This window comes from Ichthyophthirius multifiliis, assembly GCF_000220395.1.
Source record: "Ichthyophthirius multifiliis unplaced genomic scaffold scaff_1120509250183, whole genome shotgun sequence".
Classification (NCBI taxonomy): Eukaryota; Ciliophora; class Oligohymenophorea; order Hymenostomatida; genus Ichthyophthirius; species Ichthyophthirius multifiliis.
The window spans coordinates 68,999-91,117 of record NW_004087003.1 but is presented as its reverse complement, the minus strand read 5'-3'; the positions used below and the strand labels follow the sequence as shown (position 1 = coordinate 91,117).

General features: G+C 16.3%; 5 protein-coding genes across 5 annotated transcripts, besides 29 other annotated features; 4 read left to right on the top strand and 1 right to left on the bottom strand. All coding sequences in view use genetic code 6, as the record gives it.

Annotated features, from left to right (window-relative positions):
* Positions 1-53: a microsatellite.
* Positions 11-80: a microsatellite.
* Positions 19-53: a microsatellite.
* An 87-nt stretch (positions 81-167) lies between the features above and the next one.
* Positions 168-348: a microsatellite.
* Positions 190-252: a microsatellite.
* Positions 197-265: a microsatellite.
* Positions 270-346: a microsatellite.
* A 23-nt stretch (positions 349-371) lies between the features above and the next one.
* Positions 372-403: a microsatellite.
* Positions 404-487: 84 nt separating this feature from the next.
* Positions 488-545: a microsatellite.
* Positions 546-1,151: 606 nt separating this feature from the next.
* Positions 1,152-1,227: a microsatellite.
* Positions 1,211-1,274: a microsatellite.
* Positions 1,229-1,275: a microsatellite.
* Positions 1,237-1,275: a microsatellite.
* Positions 1,276-1,391: 116 nt separating this feature from the next.
* Positions 1,392-1,433: a microsatellite.
* A 38-nt stretch (positions 1,434-1,471) lies between these two features.
* On the top strand, positions 1,472-3,006 carry IMG5_054070 (phospho-2-dehydro-3-deoxyheptonate aldolase, putative; the record flags this gene model as incomplete). The annotated part of the gene is made up of 2 exons (XM_004037353.1): positions 1,472-2,016; positions 2,166-3,006. The coding sequence occupies 2 exons, from the start codon at positions 1,472-1,474 to the stop codon at positions 2,860-2,862; spliced, it is 1,242 nt and encodes a 413-aa protein (XP_004037401.1). The 3' UTR covers positions 2,863-3,006.
* A 1,406-nt stretch (positions 3,007-4,412) lies between these two features.
* Positions 4,413-7,560, bottom strand: IMG5_054050 (ribosomal protein, putative; the record flags this gene model as incomplete). Its single annotated transcript, XM_004037352.1, has 4 exons — positions 4,413-4,790; positions 4,831-5,025; positions 6,760-7,179; positions 7,405-7,560. 4 exons carry the CDS (start codon positions 7,558-7,560, stop codon positions 4,413-4,415), a joined length of 1,149 nt encoding a protein of 382 aa, XP_004037400.1.
* Positions 5,118-5,161: a microsatellite.
* Positions 6,102-6,172: a microsatellite.
* Positions 7,561-9,189: 1,629 nt separating the features above from the next.
* Positions 9,190-9,223: a microsatellite.
* Positions 9,224-10,541: 1,318 nt separating this feature from the next.
* Positions 10,542-10,579: a microsatellite.
* Positions 10,580-11,075: 496 nt separating this feature from the next.
* Positions 11,076-11,118: a microsatellite.
* A 1,545-nt stretch (positions 11,119-12,663) lies between these two features.
* Positions 12,664-12,699: a microsatellite.
* Positions 12,664-12,705: a microsatellite.
* Positions 12,706-12,851: 146 nt separating this feature from the next.
* Positions 12,852-12,922: a microsatellite.
* Positions 12,923-13,244: 322 nt separating this feature from the next.
* On the top strand, positions 13,245-14,604 carry IMG5_054040 (tetratricopeptide repeat protein; the record flags this gene model as incomplete). The annotated part of the gene is made up of 3 exons (XM_004037351.1): positions 13,245-13,644; positions 13,786-14,071; positions 14,214-14,604. The coding sequence occupies 3 exons, from the start codon at positions 13,245-13,247 to the stop codon at positions 14,602-14,604; spliced, it is 1,077 nt and encodes a 358-aa protein (XP_004037399.1).
* Positions 14,605-14,632: 28 nt separating this feature from the next.
* Positions 14,633-14,667: a microsatellite.
* A 293-nt stretch (positions 14,668-14,960) lies between these two features.
* On the top strand, positions 14,961-16,452 carry IMG5_054030 (tRNA splicing protein, putative; the record flags this gene model as incomplete). The annotated part of the gene is made up of 5 exons (XM_004037350.1): positions 14,961-15,711; positions 15,768-15,826; positions 15,886-16,026; positions 16,066-16,259; positions 16,308-16,452. 5 exons carry the CDS (start codon positions 14,961-14,963, stop codon positions 16,450-16,452), a joined length of 1,290 nt encoding a protein of 429 aa, XP_004037398.1.
* Positions 16,453-16,538: 86 nt separating this feature from the next.
* Positions 16,539-16,597: a microsatellite.
* A 332-nt stretch (positions 16,598-16,929) lies between these two features.
* Positions 16,930-16,971: a microsatellite.
* A 1,130-nt stretch (positions 16,972-18,101) lies between these two features.
* Positions 18,102-18,153: a microsatellite.
* A 5-nt stretch (positions 18,154-18,158) lies between these two features.
* Positions 18,159-18,218: a microsatellite.
* Positions 18,209-18,248: a microsatellite.
* A 796-nt stretch (positions 18,249-19,044) lies between these two features.
* Positions 19,045-20,177, top strand: IMG5_054020 (protein kinase family protein, putative; the record flags this gene model as incomplete). Its single annotated transcript, XM_004037349.1, has 4 exons — positions 19,045-19,128; positions 19,168-19,359; positions 19,612-19,969; positions 20,158-20,177. 4 exons carry the CDS (start codon positions 19,045-19,047, stop codon positions 20,175-20,177), a joined length of 654 nt encoding a protein of 217 aa, XP_004037397.1.
* A 1,229-nt stretch (positions 20,178-21,406) lies between these two features.
* Positions 21,407-21,455: a microsatellite.
* Positions 21,456-22,119: the final 664 nt, after the last annotated feature.

Sequence of the window (22,119 nt, the reverse complement as noted above, 5' to 3'; positions counted from 1 at the left end):
TATTTATTTATTTATTTATTTATTTTTTTTATTTTTTTTATTTAATTTTTATTATTACTTTTAATATTAATTTTTTTATTTTTATAAAATAACATTTAATTGATTTAAAATATAAATTAATAATTTTTTTATTTATTATTTATATTTTTTAATTTAATTATTTTCAAATTTTATTTTTTTATTTATTAATTATTTATTTTATCAATTTATTTATTTTTTTTATAATTTTTCATATATTTTTTATAATTTATTATAATATTTTTATGTTATTTATATATTAATTTATTTTATATATGATAATTTTTTTAATAATTATTCTTATTTTTATATTATATATTTATATATTTTAATATTATAATATTTTATTATCATTTAATTTTTTATTTTTTTAATATTTTTATTTGTCATTTTTCATTATTAAAAATATTTAATTTTTCTATTTCATTTTTAAATTTTTATTTTAATATAATATTTTTGTATAAATTAATATTTTATTATTTTAATATAATTATATTTTATTTTATTTTTTATTTTTAATCTATATTAGCATAATTTTTTTATTTTTTTAAAATTTTATATTTATATTTATATTTAAAAAAATTTTAATCCTTTTAATAATTTTATTATTATTTTGTTTTTATTCTTTATTCATATTTATCATATTTTTTATTTATTTTTAATTTTTTTTTTTTTCATTATACTCGTTTTTTATTGTTTTATTATTTATATAAATGTTCAAGTAATTATAAATATTATGTTTTTATTTTTTATATTTATTTATATAATTCCAATTTAAATATTTATTGATTTAAATATAAAATTTAATCTTATCTATAATTTATTTTAGTTTTTTGCTAATTATCTACTTAACTTTTCTTAGATTTTATAAATAAATAAATTTTATAAACGATAATATTATTTTATTTATTTATAAAACATTTTTTATTTTTTTTTAAATTTACTTTATATTAAATTATTTATTATATATAATATATATTAAATATAATTTACATATATTTATAATTTAAAAGTTTATTTCAACTAAAAAAAAATTTTATAAACTAAATTAAATTATTAATTAAATATATATTTTTTATTATAATAAATTAAAGCAAAAAATATGTAAAAAATTTATATTTTATATATAATTTTATTTTAAAATATAAAAATTATGAATATTTTTAATATAATATTGTTAAATATTAAATAATTATATTTTTTTTAATAATATTAATATTATTTTTATATTTTATTTTATTTTTATTTATATTTTTAATTGATTATAATTTTTTATTATATTTAAATATAAGAGAAAAGTATTTTTAATTATGATTAGATTAAATTATAAATAATATAATTAAGAATAATTAAGAATATACATAAAATTGTTTAATAATACATATATAATAAAAAATAATAAAAATAAAATAAAATACAATTTTGAAAATAAATAATTAAAAATTAAAATAAAATGTTAAAGACCCGCAAAAGGAAATAAGCAATTAATCATATTTAACAACTAGAAAATCCTCCTTAAAAGTACATACATTCTGGTATTTCTCACACATCATCTTGGAACAAACTTCGTGTTTAATTTTAACCAATATATGAGGATTAAAAATAACTATAAGAATAATTAGACTTAATATCAGATATGTCATAAATAGTTACTCATAAAGAAATTTAATTACTATCAAAAGAACTAAAAGCCTGTGAAAATGGAAAAAAAATATTTGTGCAAATGGGTGATTGTGCTGAATCATTTTCAGAATAAAATTCTGAGTTTTTAGATAAAAAAATGAAGGCTATAATAGCATCATCAAAAATAATAAAAGGAATTTTAAATAAAAATTGTTTAACAATAGGTAGAATTGCAGGATAATTTTCTAAACCTCGCTCCTAAGATTTTGAAATTCTTTCAAATGGAGAAAAAGTATGTACTTTTAGAGGAGATATAGTAAATACAATAGAAAAAAGAACTCCTGATCCTTTAAGATTAGCTAAAGGCTACTAATTGTCTTTTTAGGCTAAATAATATATTGAAAAGAATCAAAAAAATATCACTAACTCTGATTTGTTAGATTTTATTAAATAACATTAAGGTAATTTTATATGAAAATAAAGCTAAATAAAAAAAAAGATATAGATAAACTATAATAATAAAGTATAAATTTTATTATAAAAAATGAAAATAATAATTAAAATATATACATTTCTCACGAAGGACTTCTTTTAAATTATGAAGAAACCCTAACTAGAATGATTGAAAATAAATATTATGCCACAAGTGCTCATCTATTATGGATAGGGGAAAGAACGAGATAACTTGATGGAGCTCATATTGAATTTTTTAAAGGAATAGAAAACTCAATTGGAGTAAAAATTGGCCCTTCAATAAAAAAAGAGGAGTTCTTAAAGCTTGTCTAAACTTTGAATCCTCTAAATTTAAAAGGAAAACTTATGATAATAACTAGACTTGGATCAAATATGATAGAATAAATTTTACCTGAATTAATAGAAGTAAAAAAACAAAATAATCTTAATTTCATATGGTCTTGTGATCCTATGCATGCAAATACTTTTACTTCGAGTGTCTGTAAGGGCAAGAAAACAAGAAAAGTAGATGAAATTTTAAAAGAATTGAAATTATTTGTAGACATTCTTTCCAAAAATTAATAGCATATAGGCGGTATTCATTTGGAAACCTCAGCAATAAATGTAACTGAATGTGTGGGAGTTAACTTAGAAGAAAATGATTTAGATAAAAATTATACTACTTTATGTGATCCAAGGTTAAATATAATTTAGTCTTTATTCGTATGTGAGCAATTTTCAAATTATGTTAAATTTTATTAAAAATGATAATTATTAATTTTATTTAAATTTAATAATTTTTTTTTTTGAAAAAGATATTATTTATTTTTTATATTTAAATTTATGAGATTTGGTTTAACTTTATATATAAAAAATTTAAAAAATAAAAAAATTAAATTTTAAAATCAATGTAAAATATTTATTTTCTTTAAATAAATAGATATATAAATATTTTTATAATATCCATATAATATTACTTAAATGTATTTTACAATATGAATATAATAAACATATTATTTTAATTATGAAAATATTAATATAAATCTATGAATTTCAATAAAAATTTAAAATGGGTATCTAAATTTATATATATGTGTATCTGCTATAAATTAAGTTTATTAAATTATTATTATTTTAAATTGAGTTATTTAAGTAAATATTTTATAAATAATATTTAGAAAAATATTTTACTTAACACTTATAATATTTGTTTATTTAAACTATAAAATTAAACTCTAAAATATTTTATATTAACTGTTGTAGTATATTTGTTATAAATTATAATAAAAAAATATTACATATTCATATTCATATTATTTTATATTTTTATCTCTATACAGATTTTTTAAAAAATTTAATTTAAAAAAAATTGTCATTATCTATTTTTTGACTCCTTTTTGATAATTGTGTTTTTTTTAAAAAAATATGCAATATAAACAGATTAAACTATAAGGATGAGGGAACGAGAGAGATACAAATGAGAGTTGAAGTAATTTTTCTTATTAAAATAGCTCAAAAAATTTTTTCAGTTTACTTTTTTTAAGTATCAGTTTCTTTTTTTTAACCTTTCACCTAATTTTTTCACTTTTTTAAAACTATTTTTAACAATTAAAACTTTAATCTATATCACTAAATTTAGCAATTTTATTTTCTAAATTTCTGTAAATATTAAATAAAATTAATTTAGATAATACTCATAATAACTATTAAAATTTAAAATACTTTTAATCATAATTTAAAAAAATAAACTTATTTATATATAGAAATTTATGTTTAATTTTATGTTAAAATATATTTAATCCATAAAATAATATAATCTAAATTATCCATGAACAAGATACTCAATAAAAAAACTATTATTGTTAAAATTATCCTAATTTTTTTACTAAGATTAGAAAAAAGTGTATATCAGTCAACTAAAACAGGTAAAAAAGTATTTATGAAATTAATTTTCCAATATTTATATTTTTTAAAATTTATTTAAAAATAAAAAGTCTAAAATAATCAAAAAAATATTTTTTGAAATTTTTTAATTTTCAAAACAAAAAATGAAATAATTTTAATTATGTATGATTTAAAAAATAATTTAATAGAAAGTTATCATAATTATATTATTTTTAATTTTCAAAAACATTAAACTTAAAATAATATACATACTATACATTATGAATATATATTTTTAAATTCTTATATATTTTATACTTAATAAAATTTAAATAATATAAATTTTTTTTCTTAAACATGTTTTATGATGAATGAATATATATATATTTTTTTAATTTTTTAATATGTTTTAGCAAAGATAATAATTTTATTTATCATGCTTAAGATAAATATTTTTTTTCTAATTTTTGCATTGCTTCAATAACATTTTGATGTCTATCTTACGGAGTATTCCAATGTGTTTTGCCATCCAAATAAAATTATGGTATTTATATGCTTCTATTTATTCTCTATGATTCATTACATATTAGACCTCTATGATCATTTCTTTTGACTTTTAAAGGTTTTTATTTATAAATTACGTAATTTGTTGGTTCAGGATTATTTTCAGCTCTTTAAGGGTATTATTCTGGATGATAAACAAATCCGGGTGGAGGCTTACTAGTTAAATTTCTATTTTCATTTGCAATAACATGAATAGTCGTAATTTTCCTGTTTGTTTCCGAATATTTTTTTGTAAAATGTACTTTTCCCTATTTTTTTATAGTTTTATTGAATTATTATATTTTAAACCTCAATTTTAGAATGGATCGTATGGTCTTTTCCTGTAAAGGTATTTTAACCTGGTTTCCATTTAAAACCTCTTTGACGAGCTAAAATATCGTTTGGAAAAACTTCTTCTCCTCCAAACTTTTTGACACCTAATCTTCTTCCAATTGAATCTCGGCCGTTTTAAGTTGAACTTGCTTATAATTTTGTTGCAAAATTCTTTTATTTTTATATTAATATATATATTTAAATATGATATATTTTTTATTGTTACTTAATATTATTTTAAATATAGGTTTTTTGCTGCAAAATATTATATAATTTTATTCATTTTTATTAATAATTTATTTATTTTAAAAATATCTTATATAATTAGATGTTCTATATAAAATTTTAAGAATATAATAATAATTGTTTTTACTTTTTATTTATTATTGTTTTTATTATTATATTTTATTTAAAAAAAAAACATAAATTGCAACAAATGTAAAATAAAATTATATTTATTCAATTAATTTCTTAATAGTTAATTTTCTTTTTTGATGTTTTATTAATTTCAAAGTAGTTAGAAATTTGAATATTAGGTTCGCTTTCTATTTTTTCTAAACTTACTTAATATTTCTACACATTTAAATCTTATTATTAATTATTATAATTTTATAGAATATCCTTACTAATTCCAGAAAAATTCTAATCATAAACGTTACACTTATTTACATATAAGCTATTCTTTAAAATTGTATTTTTTTTGAATATGGATTTTAGCTTTTGAAAAATATTTCATTTAATTTTAAAAATTAGATTTATTAAGAGAAATTATAGTATCAATTTTTTAATTTTCTACATAATTTTTTTATTACTTCATTTATTTTTTATATTTTTTTGGCATTCCTAATGTATTTAGTTATCCATTCATAAATTTTATTGAATTATATCTTAAATTTTTTTTATAAATCTTTAAATATTAAGGAGGTAAATTAATCTTAAATATTATATGTTAGAGATTATTTTAAGGAAAATAATTTCTATAATTTTTTTACTTTTCAAAATAAATAAAAGAAAATAACAAATCTGATTACAGCTTTTCAAATCCTTAAAAATTTTTAGTTTTTTGAGTTTATTAAGAATTTTTTCTTTTCAATATTTAATTCTAATTTAGAATTTAAGGAATTTATTTAATAAAATCTGGATTTTCATCTACTAATTATTAATTTTATATAAGCGTTTTTTAAAGTTTTTTTTTATAAAGATCTATAAAAACTACATTGTTTTTAATATTTTTTAAGAGACGCTTTTTTAGTTCACTCAAGTTTTTTTTATTTTCTATGTTTAGTTCACTCATATCTTTTTTGTTTTCTATGCTTTACTTTTTTTAAGTTAAAGTTAATAAACTTTGATTAATTTATTAATTTTCTATATGAATAAAATATAAATTATAAAATAATTATTATTAACCTTATTAATCAAAAATCGAATTTATATCTAAACTCCCTTTTTTTTAATCAAAAAATTTATGATTTTCTTCTTAACTTTAAATCGAAGAATTACTCATGTTTTAAGAAGAATAATTTTCACTAAAATTTTCAATGTTTTCATTATACTTTTCGAATATATTTTTTTCTAGAAAAAGGTGAAAATATAAATTTATAAGACTTTTATTTTGTCTGTAAAAATTTTTTTATTCATAATAAACACTATTTTTCAATAAAAAATTATTTTTTTTAAATTTTGACCTTTGCTAAAATGACTTCCTTTTTAATTCTTTATAATTTTAGCAAGCAATGATAGTTTAAAATGGAGCTTTATAATGAATAATCATGCAATCTTTAATTAAGTGATCCTATTTTTAACAAGCTAAACATTTCAAACCTAAAAATATTTTAAATATATTATATATAGACAGCAAATGTATGAATTAATACCTATTTTATTAAGCATTTAATTAAAAATAACTTCTTCTTTGATTTCACAAAAATATTCATAATCTTCTTAAAACTCCTAGAGTAATTCAATAAATTAATTTCTATCAATTTTAAGCAATGTTGTAAAGTTTAAACTTCTAACATTAACCATTCTTGGTTAACCAGTAAAAAAACTGAATTACCCAAACGACATCCCTTATGATAAAGTTTCTATAATGTGAACTTTTTTTTCACCCCTTGGATAATCTAAATCAATATAAAATAAAACTGAACCTTTTTCTATAAAATAAATACTCCCATCATCAACTTCATTTTACTTGATTATTATTTCTTCAGGCGAATATCTCTATTCTTTAATTAATTAAACAGTCCTTTCAAGAACTTATTCACTAAAATTATTTTTAAAAACAGGAGAATCTTATAAAACTATTTTATTTGCTTCTATTAATAACTTTTATTTTAAATTTTAACTTAGAATGTCTATAATTTTTTATTCTTAATTAGTATTTCTTGATGTTGTTTCACTCCAAATATATTCTAAGTATTCTTTTATTTCATATTATATTGGTCTACTTACACTTTTAAGTTACATATAATTAAAAATTATATTTATATTTGATTTTTTCTCTTTTTAACTTTATTAAATTTCATTAAATATTTAGCCAATGCTATTTACAGTATAAGCAAACACACAACAGGCTATGAAAATTCCAACTAAACACAATATCATTTCATAATTATTTTAAGGAGTTATGTCACCATATCCTACTGTAATCATTGTTACAGAAGCAAAATAATAAGAGTTTAAATAAATTGAGGACCAACTTTCCATATTGACTATTTTTTTCCTTTAATAAATCCAGTCGATTGTAGTTTCATTTTTTGGAGTGATAACAGTCACCAAAATCCAAGAACAAGCAAAAATATGAGAAACAAAAAGCATTAAAAAAAGTAATTTAATAAGTTATGTAATATGAGTACTTTTTAATATATTGTTTACTAATTCTTCTAATTTTGTTAAAATCAAACAAGCTTCTTTAAATTTGTATAAAAAAAAAGATACAAGCAAAATATTATAAAATGAAAATATTTCTACACTTATTTAATTTTCAATAATAACATATATATTTAAACTTACTATTGATATTATATCATAAATTAAATGAGTCTTAATATAGTTTGATATTATTTTTTTACGGATATTAATTAAATTACCATGATAAAAATAGCCTGTGTTCATTTTAATTATCATATTTATATAAAAAATTATAATTATAAAATTCAAATAAAAACTATTAATTAGCAATTAAAATTATGTCTAGAAGGTTATTTTTATTGATATTACTACAGACAACAGAAGAAAAATTGTTAATTAAAATATGTCCCAAAAAACTTTAAAAACTCCCATAGGGTTAAAAACATCTAATTATTCTATAAGTTCAAAAAAGTTTTTATTTTCCTATTTTATAATTGTTCTCTTTTTCTTTTTAGAATTTAATTGATATGTTTTGACATTTACATCATTTATTAAAGATTAAGAAGCTTTATCATGAATTAAACTTAAATGATTACATGTTAATTACTTTAATCTTCTTGACTCTGTTTTTTATAAAACATTTTTCATTTAATATTTTATTCTTAACATATGGAAAAAATCTTTGAAGTAACTTTGATTTTCATTTTTATTTGTATTATATTTTAAAAATTAAAAATAATTATATTTCTATTAGTAATCTTATTAAAATGGTTGTCTAATATTTTAATTTATAAATGTTTAAATTTTTTTTATTGACTTCATATTAAATAAAAATATTAAATATTATTAGTAAATTCAAATAAATTAAAAATATTAAAGCATTTAAAAATATATTTATTTTTTTATTATATAAATTAAAATAATTTATTAATATTGTTAAAACAAAATGTAAATCATTATTTTAATTAGACGTTTTATTTTATTATAAAAATAATTTTTAAAAATATTCTTCTTTTATTATTTAATAGTTATTTAAAATGTAATATTTAAATTTTTATATTTTTATCAATATTATAATTAAAATAAAATAAAGAAATATTTTTTTCAAAAAGTAAAATAGGAATACGTATAAAAATGCTATAATCATATTTTAACGGATCATAAATATTTCACATTTTTAAAAAGTTAATATACGATTAAGATAGTTATGTAATGTTTTAAACACATTATAATATGATTAAAACATGATAAAATATTAAGAAATCAATTTACTTTCAATATAATTACTTATTTTTTTTATTCAAAATCAATTTAATTTATAATTAAAAATGTTTATTCTTGAAAACTGCCATTTAAACTATTTTTCAAGTATATTTATAGAGTATCTTAATACTCTATGGATAAATTTGTTTAATTTTTATTTAAAAAAAATTATTAAATGCTATAAGTAAGTATCTTCAGACTTAAAATAAAATCCTGTGAAATTTTATTTTTTCATTTATTTATATTTTATTTATTTCAATTCAATTGTTATTTCACAAATCAAAACGAAAATTCAAACCAATAAAATTTTTAAGAAAAATAGAGATAAAAATGGAATAATTAATATATATAAATGGAATATCGATTCAAATTAAAAAAAAATTTATATATTTTTATTTAATGTTTTTAATTTTATATTCTATTTTGAATTTAATATTTAATAAAAAATATAAAATTACATGAATTTATAGAATGGAAATTTTTTAATTAAAAAAATGCTTAATTTTTTTTTTTATAAAAATACGCAATATATTTAAAATATTAATTTGCATTATGATTGTGATTTAATATAAAATAAATTTCTATTTACATAATCATCATAAAATAGATCTCAAAAAATAAAGAGATATCTTTTTTATAATTTAGAAAAAAATACTAATATATATTTATGCTCGCAAAAAAAAATACTGAAATGGATAATAATAAATATAAAATTTAATAAAATAAAAAATATCTTACATAAAAATATTTTAAGCATTTTTGGATTTGCATTTAAGTATTTATATATATAATTATTAAAAAAATATAAAATTTTATATTTTTAATATTAATAAAAATAATCGTTACGAAGTAGGTAAATAATAAAATAAAAAAAAATATTTTAGTTTTTTTATTAATATTACCCTGGTTGGTATTTAATTAGTTTTTTAAGTATTATTTATGGGTAAGTTATATATTAAATTTTATAATTATTTTCTTGGACAAAAAAATATTTTATGATATCAAAAAAAAATTTTGAGAGCTAATAAATATTTTCTATAGTTATTTATTGAGTAAAATTTATTTTCTAGGTCTATCTTATGAGAAAATAGTTATTTACTGCGAACGTATAGATTTGAAAAAAATATTTTTAAATCTAAATACAATGTAGTTTAAACGAGTCAAAAATTTGGCAGTTAAATTGTCTACTAAAGGGATAATATAATTTTAATAACTTGAAAAATAAATTAATTATTATAGAATTATTAATTTTTATAAATAATTATTACTTATCCTTATTCTTTTAAAAAATATTGTATTTACAATAAACTTTATAATTATATTTTTTTTTTCCTTATGTTATTAATATAATTATAAAAATAAAAGTTAACAAAAAAAAACTTAATTAAAAAAACTAAAATAAATTATAATTATTATACATAAATTATCAATCGCATAATTCGAAAATTTTATTGAATTATACGAAAATAAACCATATAGCAGTAATAAATTAAAATTAATTTATAAAAATTTTAATATACAAAGGCTTTTTTTAAAAAAAAATATCAGAAAATATTTTTTTTTCTTTTTTTTTAATATATATATATATATATATATATATATATATATATATTTTATTTTATTTTATATTTATTAATTACTTATAAATAATTAATTATATTATTTTTTCTGATTTTTATTTATTTTTAAAGTAGATTTTTTTAAGTCTCTAAATAATTTAAATAATGAATTTATTTAATAATATAAAATAAAATTATCTTACTAACTTGAATCCATGTTATTAAAAAAAAATATAAATTGTTCTATAAAAATATTATAAACAATATTGTTATAACATGCTATAAAAATTTAAAAGCGTTAAAATGCCTTATAATTTAATTATGCATTTTAGAAAATTATTTATAACATTTTTGTATAATATGTGGGGATATATTTATGTTAAAGAATTATATTCAACAAAATATAAGGACATATATTATATATATACATATTTATATAAAAAATTAATTGATAATTACTATTTAATTTTAAATAATCTTGAAATTTTTACATAATTCATATTGTAATAAATATTTTTCTGATTAAAGAAAAAAAATTAATATAAGTCAATTTTTATAAATATATTAAATATTTGGTATAAAATTTTAAATAAAACTAATTATAATATTTTTTAACTTTTATTTAATATAATTGCATATTTAAAATCAAACAAGAAGGCTAAACAATATTTCTTCAAAAGTAAATATACTTTTTTATTTTATAAATAAATAAATAATGTAAAATTATAAATTCTTACAAAATAAGCAAAATGACAAAATGAAAATGCCTTGTTACAATATTTTTAATATTATTTTTATTTCTTTTTTGCTCTATAGACAAATTTTCGCAAAAAACAGTGCCTGGACCAGTTATTTAAAGCATACAATCACTTTACTAAATTAGGTATTTTAAACTATTTTAAATTAGTTTATCATTATAAACTTACAATTTGCAGCTTTCGCTAAAGCATAACAAGCAATCTATTCTAATTATAACACTCTCTCCTTCTCCCAACTCTTTTTCAGATATAGTACCTAAATTTTAAATAAATAAAATATATTTTTAAGCATTTTTTTACTTTAAGATTATATAAAAATTAAAGAAGGCTCTTAATTATTACAATAAGGATTTAAAGAACATATCCATTTTTTATTTTATAAATTTTTCAATTAAGGTCTATTTATATTTTAGTTATGAAAAATTTAATAATATATTTAAATTACTTATAATCATATTTTAAATTTTTAATACCACTTATCGCCAGTATTTTTTATTCTTTTATCACTAAATTGTTAAAATATGCTGTATTACAAACTAAAATTTTTCCTTTGTTGTTTGATAATAAAACATATCCAATTTAATTAATTGAATTAGTTATTTAATAATTAAAATTATCTCCATTATTTTATAAATATTTTTATCTAATTATTTAAAATACTTATACATTTTATTTATTTTGTTTTACATTAAACGCTCTATAAATGTATGTTAAAAATGTTTATTTGATTCAACTTTAATAGAATTACTCATCATAATAATACTTGATAATCTACATATAATTTATTAATTTGGAGATAAAACTAGTTAAAGAGTTTAATTACTATCACCAATAATTTAATAATTAGTTTAATTGGTAAATATTTTTTATAAAATATCTTCCATTTAGAAATAATTAATTAAAAATTTATCAAATATTAATTTAAACAAATTAATTTAAAATATAATAAAATCTAATAAATTACATGTTATAATTTTTTTTATTTTTATGAATTTTTATTAAAAAATATATCAAAAAAATATTAAATAAAATAAATTAATTATAATATTTATTATTATTAATAAAATTATAAAATAAAATATTGAAAAAATATGAAAAATACATAAAAATAAATGATTATAGAATAATATTTTATAATACAAAAATCAAGTAAACAAAAAAATATATAAAAAAAAAATAAGTTGTTAAACTTTGTAAATTAAATTATACTATAAATTAAATACAGAGAAAAAATAATTAAATTTAAATTATTCTTGAATAAATTTATTTTTAATATAAATAAATTTAAATGAAAAAATAAATAATAAATATTATATAATATATAATAAACACTTAAATTTAAAACTAATATTAGTTAATATTAATTGAATGATATCTTTAAATTTAAAAATATTAAAAATTTAAAATTTTAAAAAAATTTATTAATAAAAATGAAAATATACTATAAATATAAAAAAAAAACTAAAATTATGAAAATTTATAGTAAAAAATGAATTAAATATCTTTATAAAAAAAATATATTAACAACATAAAAAAATACAATATAAAAAATAAAAATCTTAAAAAAATATTTATATTTAAATAATATTTATATTTATATTTATATTTATATTTATATTTATATTTATATTTATATTTTTTTATAGCTATCTTTACAAGTTTTATTTTTTTTTATAAAAAAGTATTTTTTTTCTTTATATTTTAAATAATAATTAAAAATATGTCAATTTATAAATTTGATCGTTAGCAAGAATGTTAAAAATAATAAGAAAAAATATCTTATTTATAAATAATAAATGATCGGGTTTAATTTCGCTTATAAGAAGCCCGATAAGCATTTGCTTAGAAACTATATTATCAGGCAATAAATTTATATTCAAAAGTTATTTTTTTGAATTCAAATAATAGTGAACCATATAATGAATTAGGCGATGTATATGCTACAATAAATGATATAAGTATGGCAATTAAATTATACAAAAAGTCTAATTAACTTAATTATACAATTTAAGTAGAAGAGAAATTAAAAAAATTATTATTTTAAAAAGGATTTCTATAAATATAGTAAGGAGAATATATAGATATTTTAGACGGAACTGCTTATGAATCTTTTTAGAAGACATTATGCTACAATTTACATACGATTCCTGAATAAAATGATTAAGATATTTAAAAGTTTTCTATTTTTTTACATGCTTATTGTTATTTATTAACTTATCATAAAAATTATGCTTTAGAAGAGCTTGAAAAGCTTTTAAAATTAGATGATAATAATGTAAATGCGAATTTACTTAAAGGGAAAATTCTTTGGAGTTTAAACAAATTACCTGAAGGCAATGCATGTTTTTGGAAAGTTGAAAGTTTAAATAGTTCACATCCTGAAGTTTAATAATTCCTAAAAATAATAATACCGAAAGCAGACGAATTATTGAAAGAAACAAGACACTTTTTAGTTGAAAATCAAATAGAAAAATGCCTTTTAAATATAAAAAAAGGTTTAGATTTGTTTCCAAATAATACTTAGTTTTTATTAATTAAAGCATTTATTTTTAGAAAATAATAAGAATATGAAAATTCTCTTAACAATTTGCTTTTAGCTTTTCATACTATTAGAGATAAATCTCTAGAACTTGAAGTTAAAAATTAAATTGCACTTACATATAATGAAATGGGAATGATTTGCTTTTAAAGATAATAATATGATGAGGCTATTGCTTTATTTAACGAATCTTTATAATTTAAAGCTAATGATTGGGGCGTATATTGTAACAGAGGAGATTGTTATAGGTTAGTTTAAATAATATTTTATTTAAAGAAATTATTATTATAAAATTACTTAAGTTATTTTTTAATTTTATTTTATAAAATAAAAAATAAAAAAATTAATTTTATATAAAATTATGAATTTTTTAATTTTTGTTAAATATAGAATGAATAATAAAATTGATGAAGCTTTAAAAGATTATTTAAAAGCTTAGAAAATAGATGAAAATAGAGAAGAAATTAACACTAGAATATCAATGATTAGGAATAGTAGAGGAATTATATTATTTAATCAAAAAAAATATGAAAAAGCTATAAAAGAATTTAATGAAGCAATCAAATTTAACATCAATATTAGTTAATATTATTAAAATAGAGGAAAATGCCTCCTTGAATTAGGAAATTTATAAGAAGCTATATAAGATTATATAAAATGCTTTTAATTAGATCCTACCAATACAGAAATAGGAATAATTGTTAATAAATTGTAATAAGAATCCTTGTTTAAAAAAAAAGATAAATTAATAAAGATTAATAATACAAATGATTATTTATGATTTATGAAAAAAAAAAATATACTAAATAATTATATTTTTTAAATTTATTATATTTTTTTAATTAATAATTATTTATATTTATATAAGATTTTATTTTAATACAATCTAATTTATTTATACTTTAAAATATAAAATTACTTATCAAAGTAAAAAAAATTATGAATAAATAAAAAAATTATTAAAAAGAGAAAGTTCTTTAAATATTTCCGAATATAAAAAGATAAAATATTAAATAAAAATTACAAAGAAGAAAATTAAAATATTAATTAGTCAAATAATTAAATAAAACATAATTATTTTATTTATTAAAAGAAAAGTAAATAATAAATAATACTTTTTATAAATCTATAAAAATAATGCATATATATAAATAACATTCACTGTTGAAAAGTATAATTCGTAAGTTTTCTTAAATTAAACCTAAAACTGTTCCGAAAAGACCTATATATTTAGATTTTTAATCTACAACACCTTTGGATTTTCGAGTATTAGACAAAATGATGCCTTTTTAAATTAATTGCTATGGAAATCCCCATTCAAGGACACATGAATATGGTTGGCAAACTGAAAAGGCCGTTTAAGATGCACGTAAAAATATAAGTGATTTAATAAATGCAGATCCTAAAGAAATAATATTTACTTCAGGAGCGACTGAATCAAATAATGCAGCATTAAAAGGATTGACATAATTTCACGGGAAAAAAAAAAAACATATAATTACAACTTAAATAGAACATAAATGTATACTTGATACATGTAGAAATTTAGAAGAATAAGGTTTTGAAGTTACTTATTTACCAGTTGATAAGAATGGACTTGTTAATATAGAAACTTTTAAAAAAGCATTAAGAAATGATACTTTAGTTGCTAGTGTAATTTTTGTTCATAACGAGATCGGGGTTGTGCAAGATATGAAATAATTAGGATAAATTTGCAGAGAAAATAAAGTATATTTCCATACTGATGCTTCTTAGGCTCTTGGAAAAGTGCCTATTAATGTAGACGAGTTAAATATTGATTTAATGTCAATCACTAGTCATAAAATTTATGGCCCTAAAGGAATCGGAGCTTTATATGTCAGAAGAAAACCTAAAGTTAGAATTTTACGTAATTTTTTATTAAATAATAAAAAATCATTTCATTTTTTATTGTCTAATAATTAGCAATTATTAATGGAGGAGGATAAGAAAGAGGATTAAGAAGTGGAACTTTGGCTCCTCATGTAAATATAAAATATTTAAATAAATAAATAAATAAAAATAAAAAATTATCATATTTTAGTTATGTGTCGGATTTGGAGAAGCATGTGCTATTGCAAAATTAGAAATGAAAAACGATAATGCTCATGTTAATAGACTTTCTAACCTTTTTATGGATTAAATTAAAAAACAAATTCCTAATATATATTTAAATGGCGACAATGTAAATTTCAATTATTTTATTTGAAATAAAAAAAAAAAGGATAGAAGATATAAAGGAAATATAAATATTTCATTTGCATTCGTAGAAGGGGAAAGCTTAATTATGGGAATTAAATAATGTGCAGTTTCAAGTGGTTCAGCATGTACATCAGCTTCTTTAGAGCCTTCATATGTATTAAGAGCTTTAGGGGTTGATGAAGAATTAGCTCATACTTCATTAAGAATAGGAATCGGGTAAATATTTTTATATATATTTTTTAATAATTATTAATAATATTATAGGAGATTTACTACTGAGGAAGAAATTAATTACTTAGTTTAAGTTCTTGTTGAAAAAGTTACATCATTAAGAGAAATGTCTCCTTTATGGGAAATGGTATAATAAGGAATTGATATAAAATAAATTTAGTGGAGTTAACCTCACTGAACAATTATACTGCAAATTTAAACATAAAACTATTAATAAAATATTTATGATTAATTTTTATATAAAATAATAATATTTATATATGTATTTATATATTATAAATAATTTAAGTATTATTTATATTTGATATATAAATAAATAATTTTTGTATAAATTAAAAAAAAAAAAAAAAAAATTAATACAATAAATGTTTTAATTAATTAGTAATATTAAATTAATTATTAAGAATCCTTTTTAGTTTACATTTAAAGCAAATTTTAAATAAGTTTAATTTATTTTAAATAATCAAACTAAATATAATTTTTGTGACTCTAGAAATAAAGATGAAATTAAAAAAATGCAAAAACAAAAAGAAATTGCAATATAAAAATAATATTATGAATAATTAGAAGCACAAAAAATAAGAAATAAATATGAAAGTATCAATACAAATTAAAGATCAATTTTTTTTTGTAAAAAAAAATAAAAATCAGATATGAAATTTATTTTTTTAATAATAGAAATTATATTTTTGAATAAACAAAAAATTATTTTAGCTATAATTATTATGCTAAATTTTACTTTTCTTTATAATATAGTTGATATGTGTGAGTATTTTGTAGATCCTTTAGATGGATAGGGTTAAATATTATTTTTGAATAGTAAATATGGTAAAAAAATTAATATATTTCATAAATTTTAAAGCATTATCTCTATTTATTTGATTTATAGAAAAAAAACTTTCTAATATAATAACTAGTATATATTTATAAGAAAATATTATTATTAAAGATAATAAATATTTAAACAATAAAATATTATAATCGATTAAAGGTTTAAATTAAACATAAGTAAATTAAAAAATATATATTTTTTTATTTACTTTAAATTAAAAGCTGAAATAAATTAGTAATAAAATTAAACCAAATATTTTAGATAATGAAATATTTATATTTACAATTCTTCCTAATTATGATTTATTTATATCAAAAGTAAATAAAATATTTAATTTCTTCTTTTTATTATATAATATGTAAACTTATATTTATATATAAATAAAATATAGTTTACAATAAAACATATTTATTGTATTGATAAAACTATTTTTTTTTAAAAACTTTAATTTTTTTAAATATTGAAATTACCATTTTTAAAATTAAAAAGAGAATACTAAATGACTTTTCAATATAGCAAATATAGTAGTTAATCTCAATAGAGTTAGCTCATTTATATATGAGAAATAACATAAAAAATTTTACTCTTAGCTAATTTTTATAATTGCAATTGTTAAAAATGAAAGGATTTAATTTGTAATCTAACAGTTCTTTTTTTATGTAATAAATAAGATAATATTATTCCTTGCCTTATACAAAAGAGAATTAACTCAAAAGCGTTAAAATATAAAAAAACATAAATATAATAATTTACATAAATTTGTAATAAATAGTTACTTTTAGCAACAGATTTATTAAATGAAATTGATTAAAATATAAATCCGAAAGAACTTTAAAAAAATATTATTTATTTAATTAAATAATAACCTAACTATGAGATTTCATATTTATTAAATTATAAAAATAAAAATAAGGAAATTATGGATTTAAAAATTGACATATGATTATAATTATTTAAATATATAATTAAATATAATTTTTAGATAAATATTATAATAAAAATAACAAAAATAAATAATTTTAAAAATAAAAAATAATTAGCTTTAAATTACTTATTTTATGTTTATTTATAAATGAAATAAATTTTTTATTTATTAAAAATAAAATATATTTAATTAAATATTATTTTATTTAATATATTTTTGGAGAAATTTTATTTTTAATTATTAACAATTAATTAAATTACGATAAATTTATATGTTTGTATTAAAAAGAAATATCACAAATTTAATAAAAATTAATTTATTATTTTTATATATTTAATTTTGAAAATATAATAATTTTGTAAAAACAAATAAATTATAATTTTTTTTTTTTACCTAAATCATTAATTTTAATTTTAAGAAGAAAAATAATTATTGATATTTAAGCTAATTAAATTAAAAAGCAATTTAACAATAATTACATTAGTTATTAATTATATAAACATAATTTGTAATAATAATAAACAGTTAGGTAAAAATTAATGAATTAAGATTTTATCAAATCATTATCAAACGAAATTGATTTAATTAATAAATAATGTTAAAAATAAAAACAAAAATGTCATATTTTTTATTTTTTTATTTTTTTTTTCAAATATTAAGAAGAGTTAAATTAATAAAGAAAATTATTACCGTTGATTGTTTAAAAAAATTAAATTATTCATTCATAAAAAGTTTAAAAGAAAGTAAATGCTTAAAATAATAATAAAACAGAAATAAAAAATAATCCTTTCTTCAATAGACCATATTCAGAAGATGCAGGAAAGATAAAGACAAGTATAATTGACGAGCTCAAAAAAAACGGAAGCCGAAAGATATATGTAAAATAAAAAGTTTCTCAAAAAAATGAAGAAGATAATTTTAATGAGTTAGAAAAAGTAAAGAAAAAAGGTTATGTAGGTAAGCTTTTTAGATAAATAGAAAATTCTAAAACAATAATTTATAAAAATGATTAAATGGAAAAAAATGGATATACTTCGCAAAATATTCCTTATTTATCCAATTATGATGATGAAGATATTTAAGATTTTAATAAAGATGTAAAATAATAAAAATATTTTTAGATTAAAAAAAAAAAGGAAACTTTATAATATTCAGAAAAATCAAGTTTAGAAGATTAAAGTTAAACATTTAATAATGATGAACATAATAATATCTAAGAAAGCAAACATGTATAAAAATTTAAATGGAAAATAGGAGATTTTATTGGGGCAGGAAGTTTTGGATAAGTTTTCCGTGCTATGAATTGCAATACTGGTGAAATATTCGCTGTAAAAAAAATTAATTGCTAAGCTTCGTCACATTTAGATAAGGATTTCCTTGATTAACAAGAAAAAGAATTAAAAATAATGTAAGAATTATCACATGAGCATATAATATAATATTTAGGACATGAAAGATAAAAAAATTGTTTATGTATATTCCTTGAATATATGAGTGATGGAAATATAAGTCAAATACTGCAAAAATATGGCGCATTAGAAGAATAAACGATAAAAATATATGCAAAGTAAATTTTAAAGGGAATAAATTATTTGCATTCAAAAAAAGTAATTCATAAAGATATTAAAGGGGCTAATATATTAGTTGGAACTGATGGAGTAGTTAAATTATCTGATTTCGGATGTGCAAAACAACTAGAATTGACATTAAATTCTAATCAGGATGCTATGCAGAAAACACTTAAAGGATCTGTCCCTTGGATGTCTCCTGAAATTGTTAAATAATCAAAATATAATACTAAATCTGATATTTGGTCTTTTGGATGTACCATACTTGAAATGGCTTCAGCAAAACCTCCATGGTATAATTATTAATTCGATAATCCAATTGCAGCTATAATGAAGATAGGTCTTAGTGATGAAATTCCGGAGATTCCAAGTAATATATCTTCTGGGTTAGATAGATTTATTAGATTATGTATATAAAGAGATCCGTAAAAAAGACTAACAACAGAAGACTTATTAAAAGATTAATTTTTACAAGATATTTGAATATTATAATTTTAAATTATTTTTTTAATAAAACAAAATTAAACATATAAAAATAAATTTTATAAAATATTACAGTATTTTAGTAATTATAATGAAAAAACTCAATTTTTATTATTTTAAGAGTTTTTAAAATAACTAATTTAAATTAAATTATAAAACTTTTAATTATTTTTTCAGTAACTTATTGCGTTGCAATTTACATAAATTTTTAAAAATTTAAAAAATTTCAATAAATAAATAATCATTTTTATTTTTATAAATTAAGTTTTTTAATTTTTTTTTAAAAAAAATTTTTACTTTTACAATTTAAATAATTTAAAATTTATTATTTAGAATCAATGAAATAATTTATGCTATAAAATTTACAGAATATTATTAGAAACATAATTAAAATTAAATTGTTATTACACTACTTTAATGAGCACATCCCTTCCCTAATAAAAAATACAGATATTGGGATTTGTCTTAAAAATAATATAAACTGAAAAAAGTTTAAATATTTTTACCTTTAGTATGTATGAAAGACTAAATATTTAGGATAAAGAAACTAAGAAATACAGTAATTAATAAGAGTTTATTTGTATTTTTTATATATTAAATTATGATTTTAATTAATATTATAGTTATAATATATTGATTAAAGAGAAAAATTCAAATTAAGCAAAATTAATAAAAAATTTAATCAGAAAAAATAACTAAGCTTACGATTGAATAAAAAATTACAAATTCTTATTAAATTGCTTTAATAAGTATTTTTAAGATAAAAATTTTAAAATGAAATAATTGAAATAATAAATTAATCTCCTAAATCATAAAAAAATAATTAAAGCAAATTTTCAAAAGGTTCTGTTATTTTAAAAAATTTAAGAAATAATCCCGATTCCAAACTCAGACCTCCTATAAAATAAAAAATTAAAAAAAGGAATAATTAAATAGAAATTTAAAACAACCTTAATTTAAATAGCCTTTTAAAATAAGAAATACCTATATTATAAATATCAAAAATTCTATAATTTTTATTACGCTTTTTTATAACAATTACGAGCATTAAAATCAAAACATAGAAAAAAAATTAAATTCTTAAAAATAAACAGAGTGAATGTATAATAATATAAAAAAATAAAATATCAGATACATTCTCTACTTACTGGCACACATGTATCAGCGTATAGATTATTTGAGTAGCAAATAAACTAATCTAGAAAATTAATTTTGATGTTACTTAGGAAAATAATATTGGGTAAAATGTCAAAGAATTATAGTATATTACTAAGAAATTGAAAAAAATATACCAAAGCCGAGTCTGGTGATCACATATCTCACTATATTATTTATTAAACTTAAAATATTATTTATTAAACATAATATTATTTTTTTACATTTTTTAATTACTACTTTATTTATTAAATAATTTTCATGCTATAAACATTATGTGTAAAAATATAATTATTTAATTTAAAATTAAAAAATAATTTTTAAAGATTTGTAATCTATAAAAAATGTCAAAATAAAATATTGATTTAAAAAATAAAAAGCAAAATACAATAGATTAAGACTTTGAATAATAAAAATAAAGAGAAAAAAAAATAAAAGCTTTTTAAAATTTAATAAAGTTATTTAGAAAAAATCAATTGTACGAACATAATGCAATAGTTTATGACTGTAGAGTTTAGTATTTTAGATGTATTTTTATTAAATAATTTTATAAAAATAAATTTAATTTTATCAAGCTGATGTTTTTTCTGAAATTTTTGAAGATTATAAGGACCAAATATATGAAATAGTAAAGGATTACTATACACCTAACAAAAATAAATCAGAATCAGAGTTATTAGATTTTTTGAAATTGTATTTTTTTTAAAAAAAAAAATTATATAAATATTAAAATTAATAAAAATAATTAATATTATAGTTTATCAGAAATCAAATTAATAATAAGGTTAGATAGAGATCCAGAAGCAAAAAATAAATTAAAATATCCTTCTAAACTTATCTTTCATTAGGTATAAAAATTTAATATATTTATCTTTATAATAA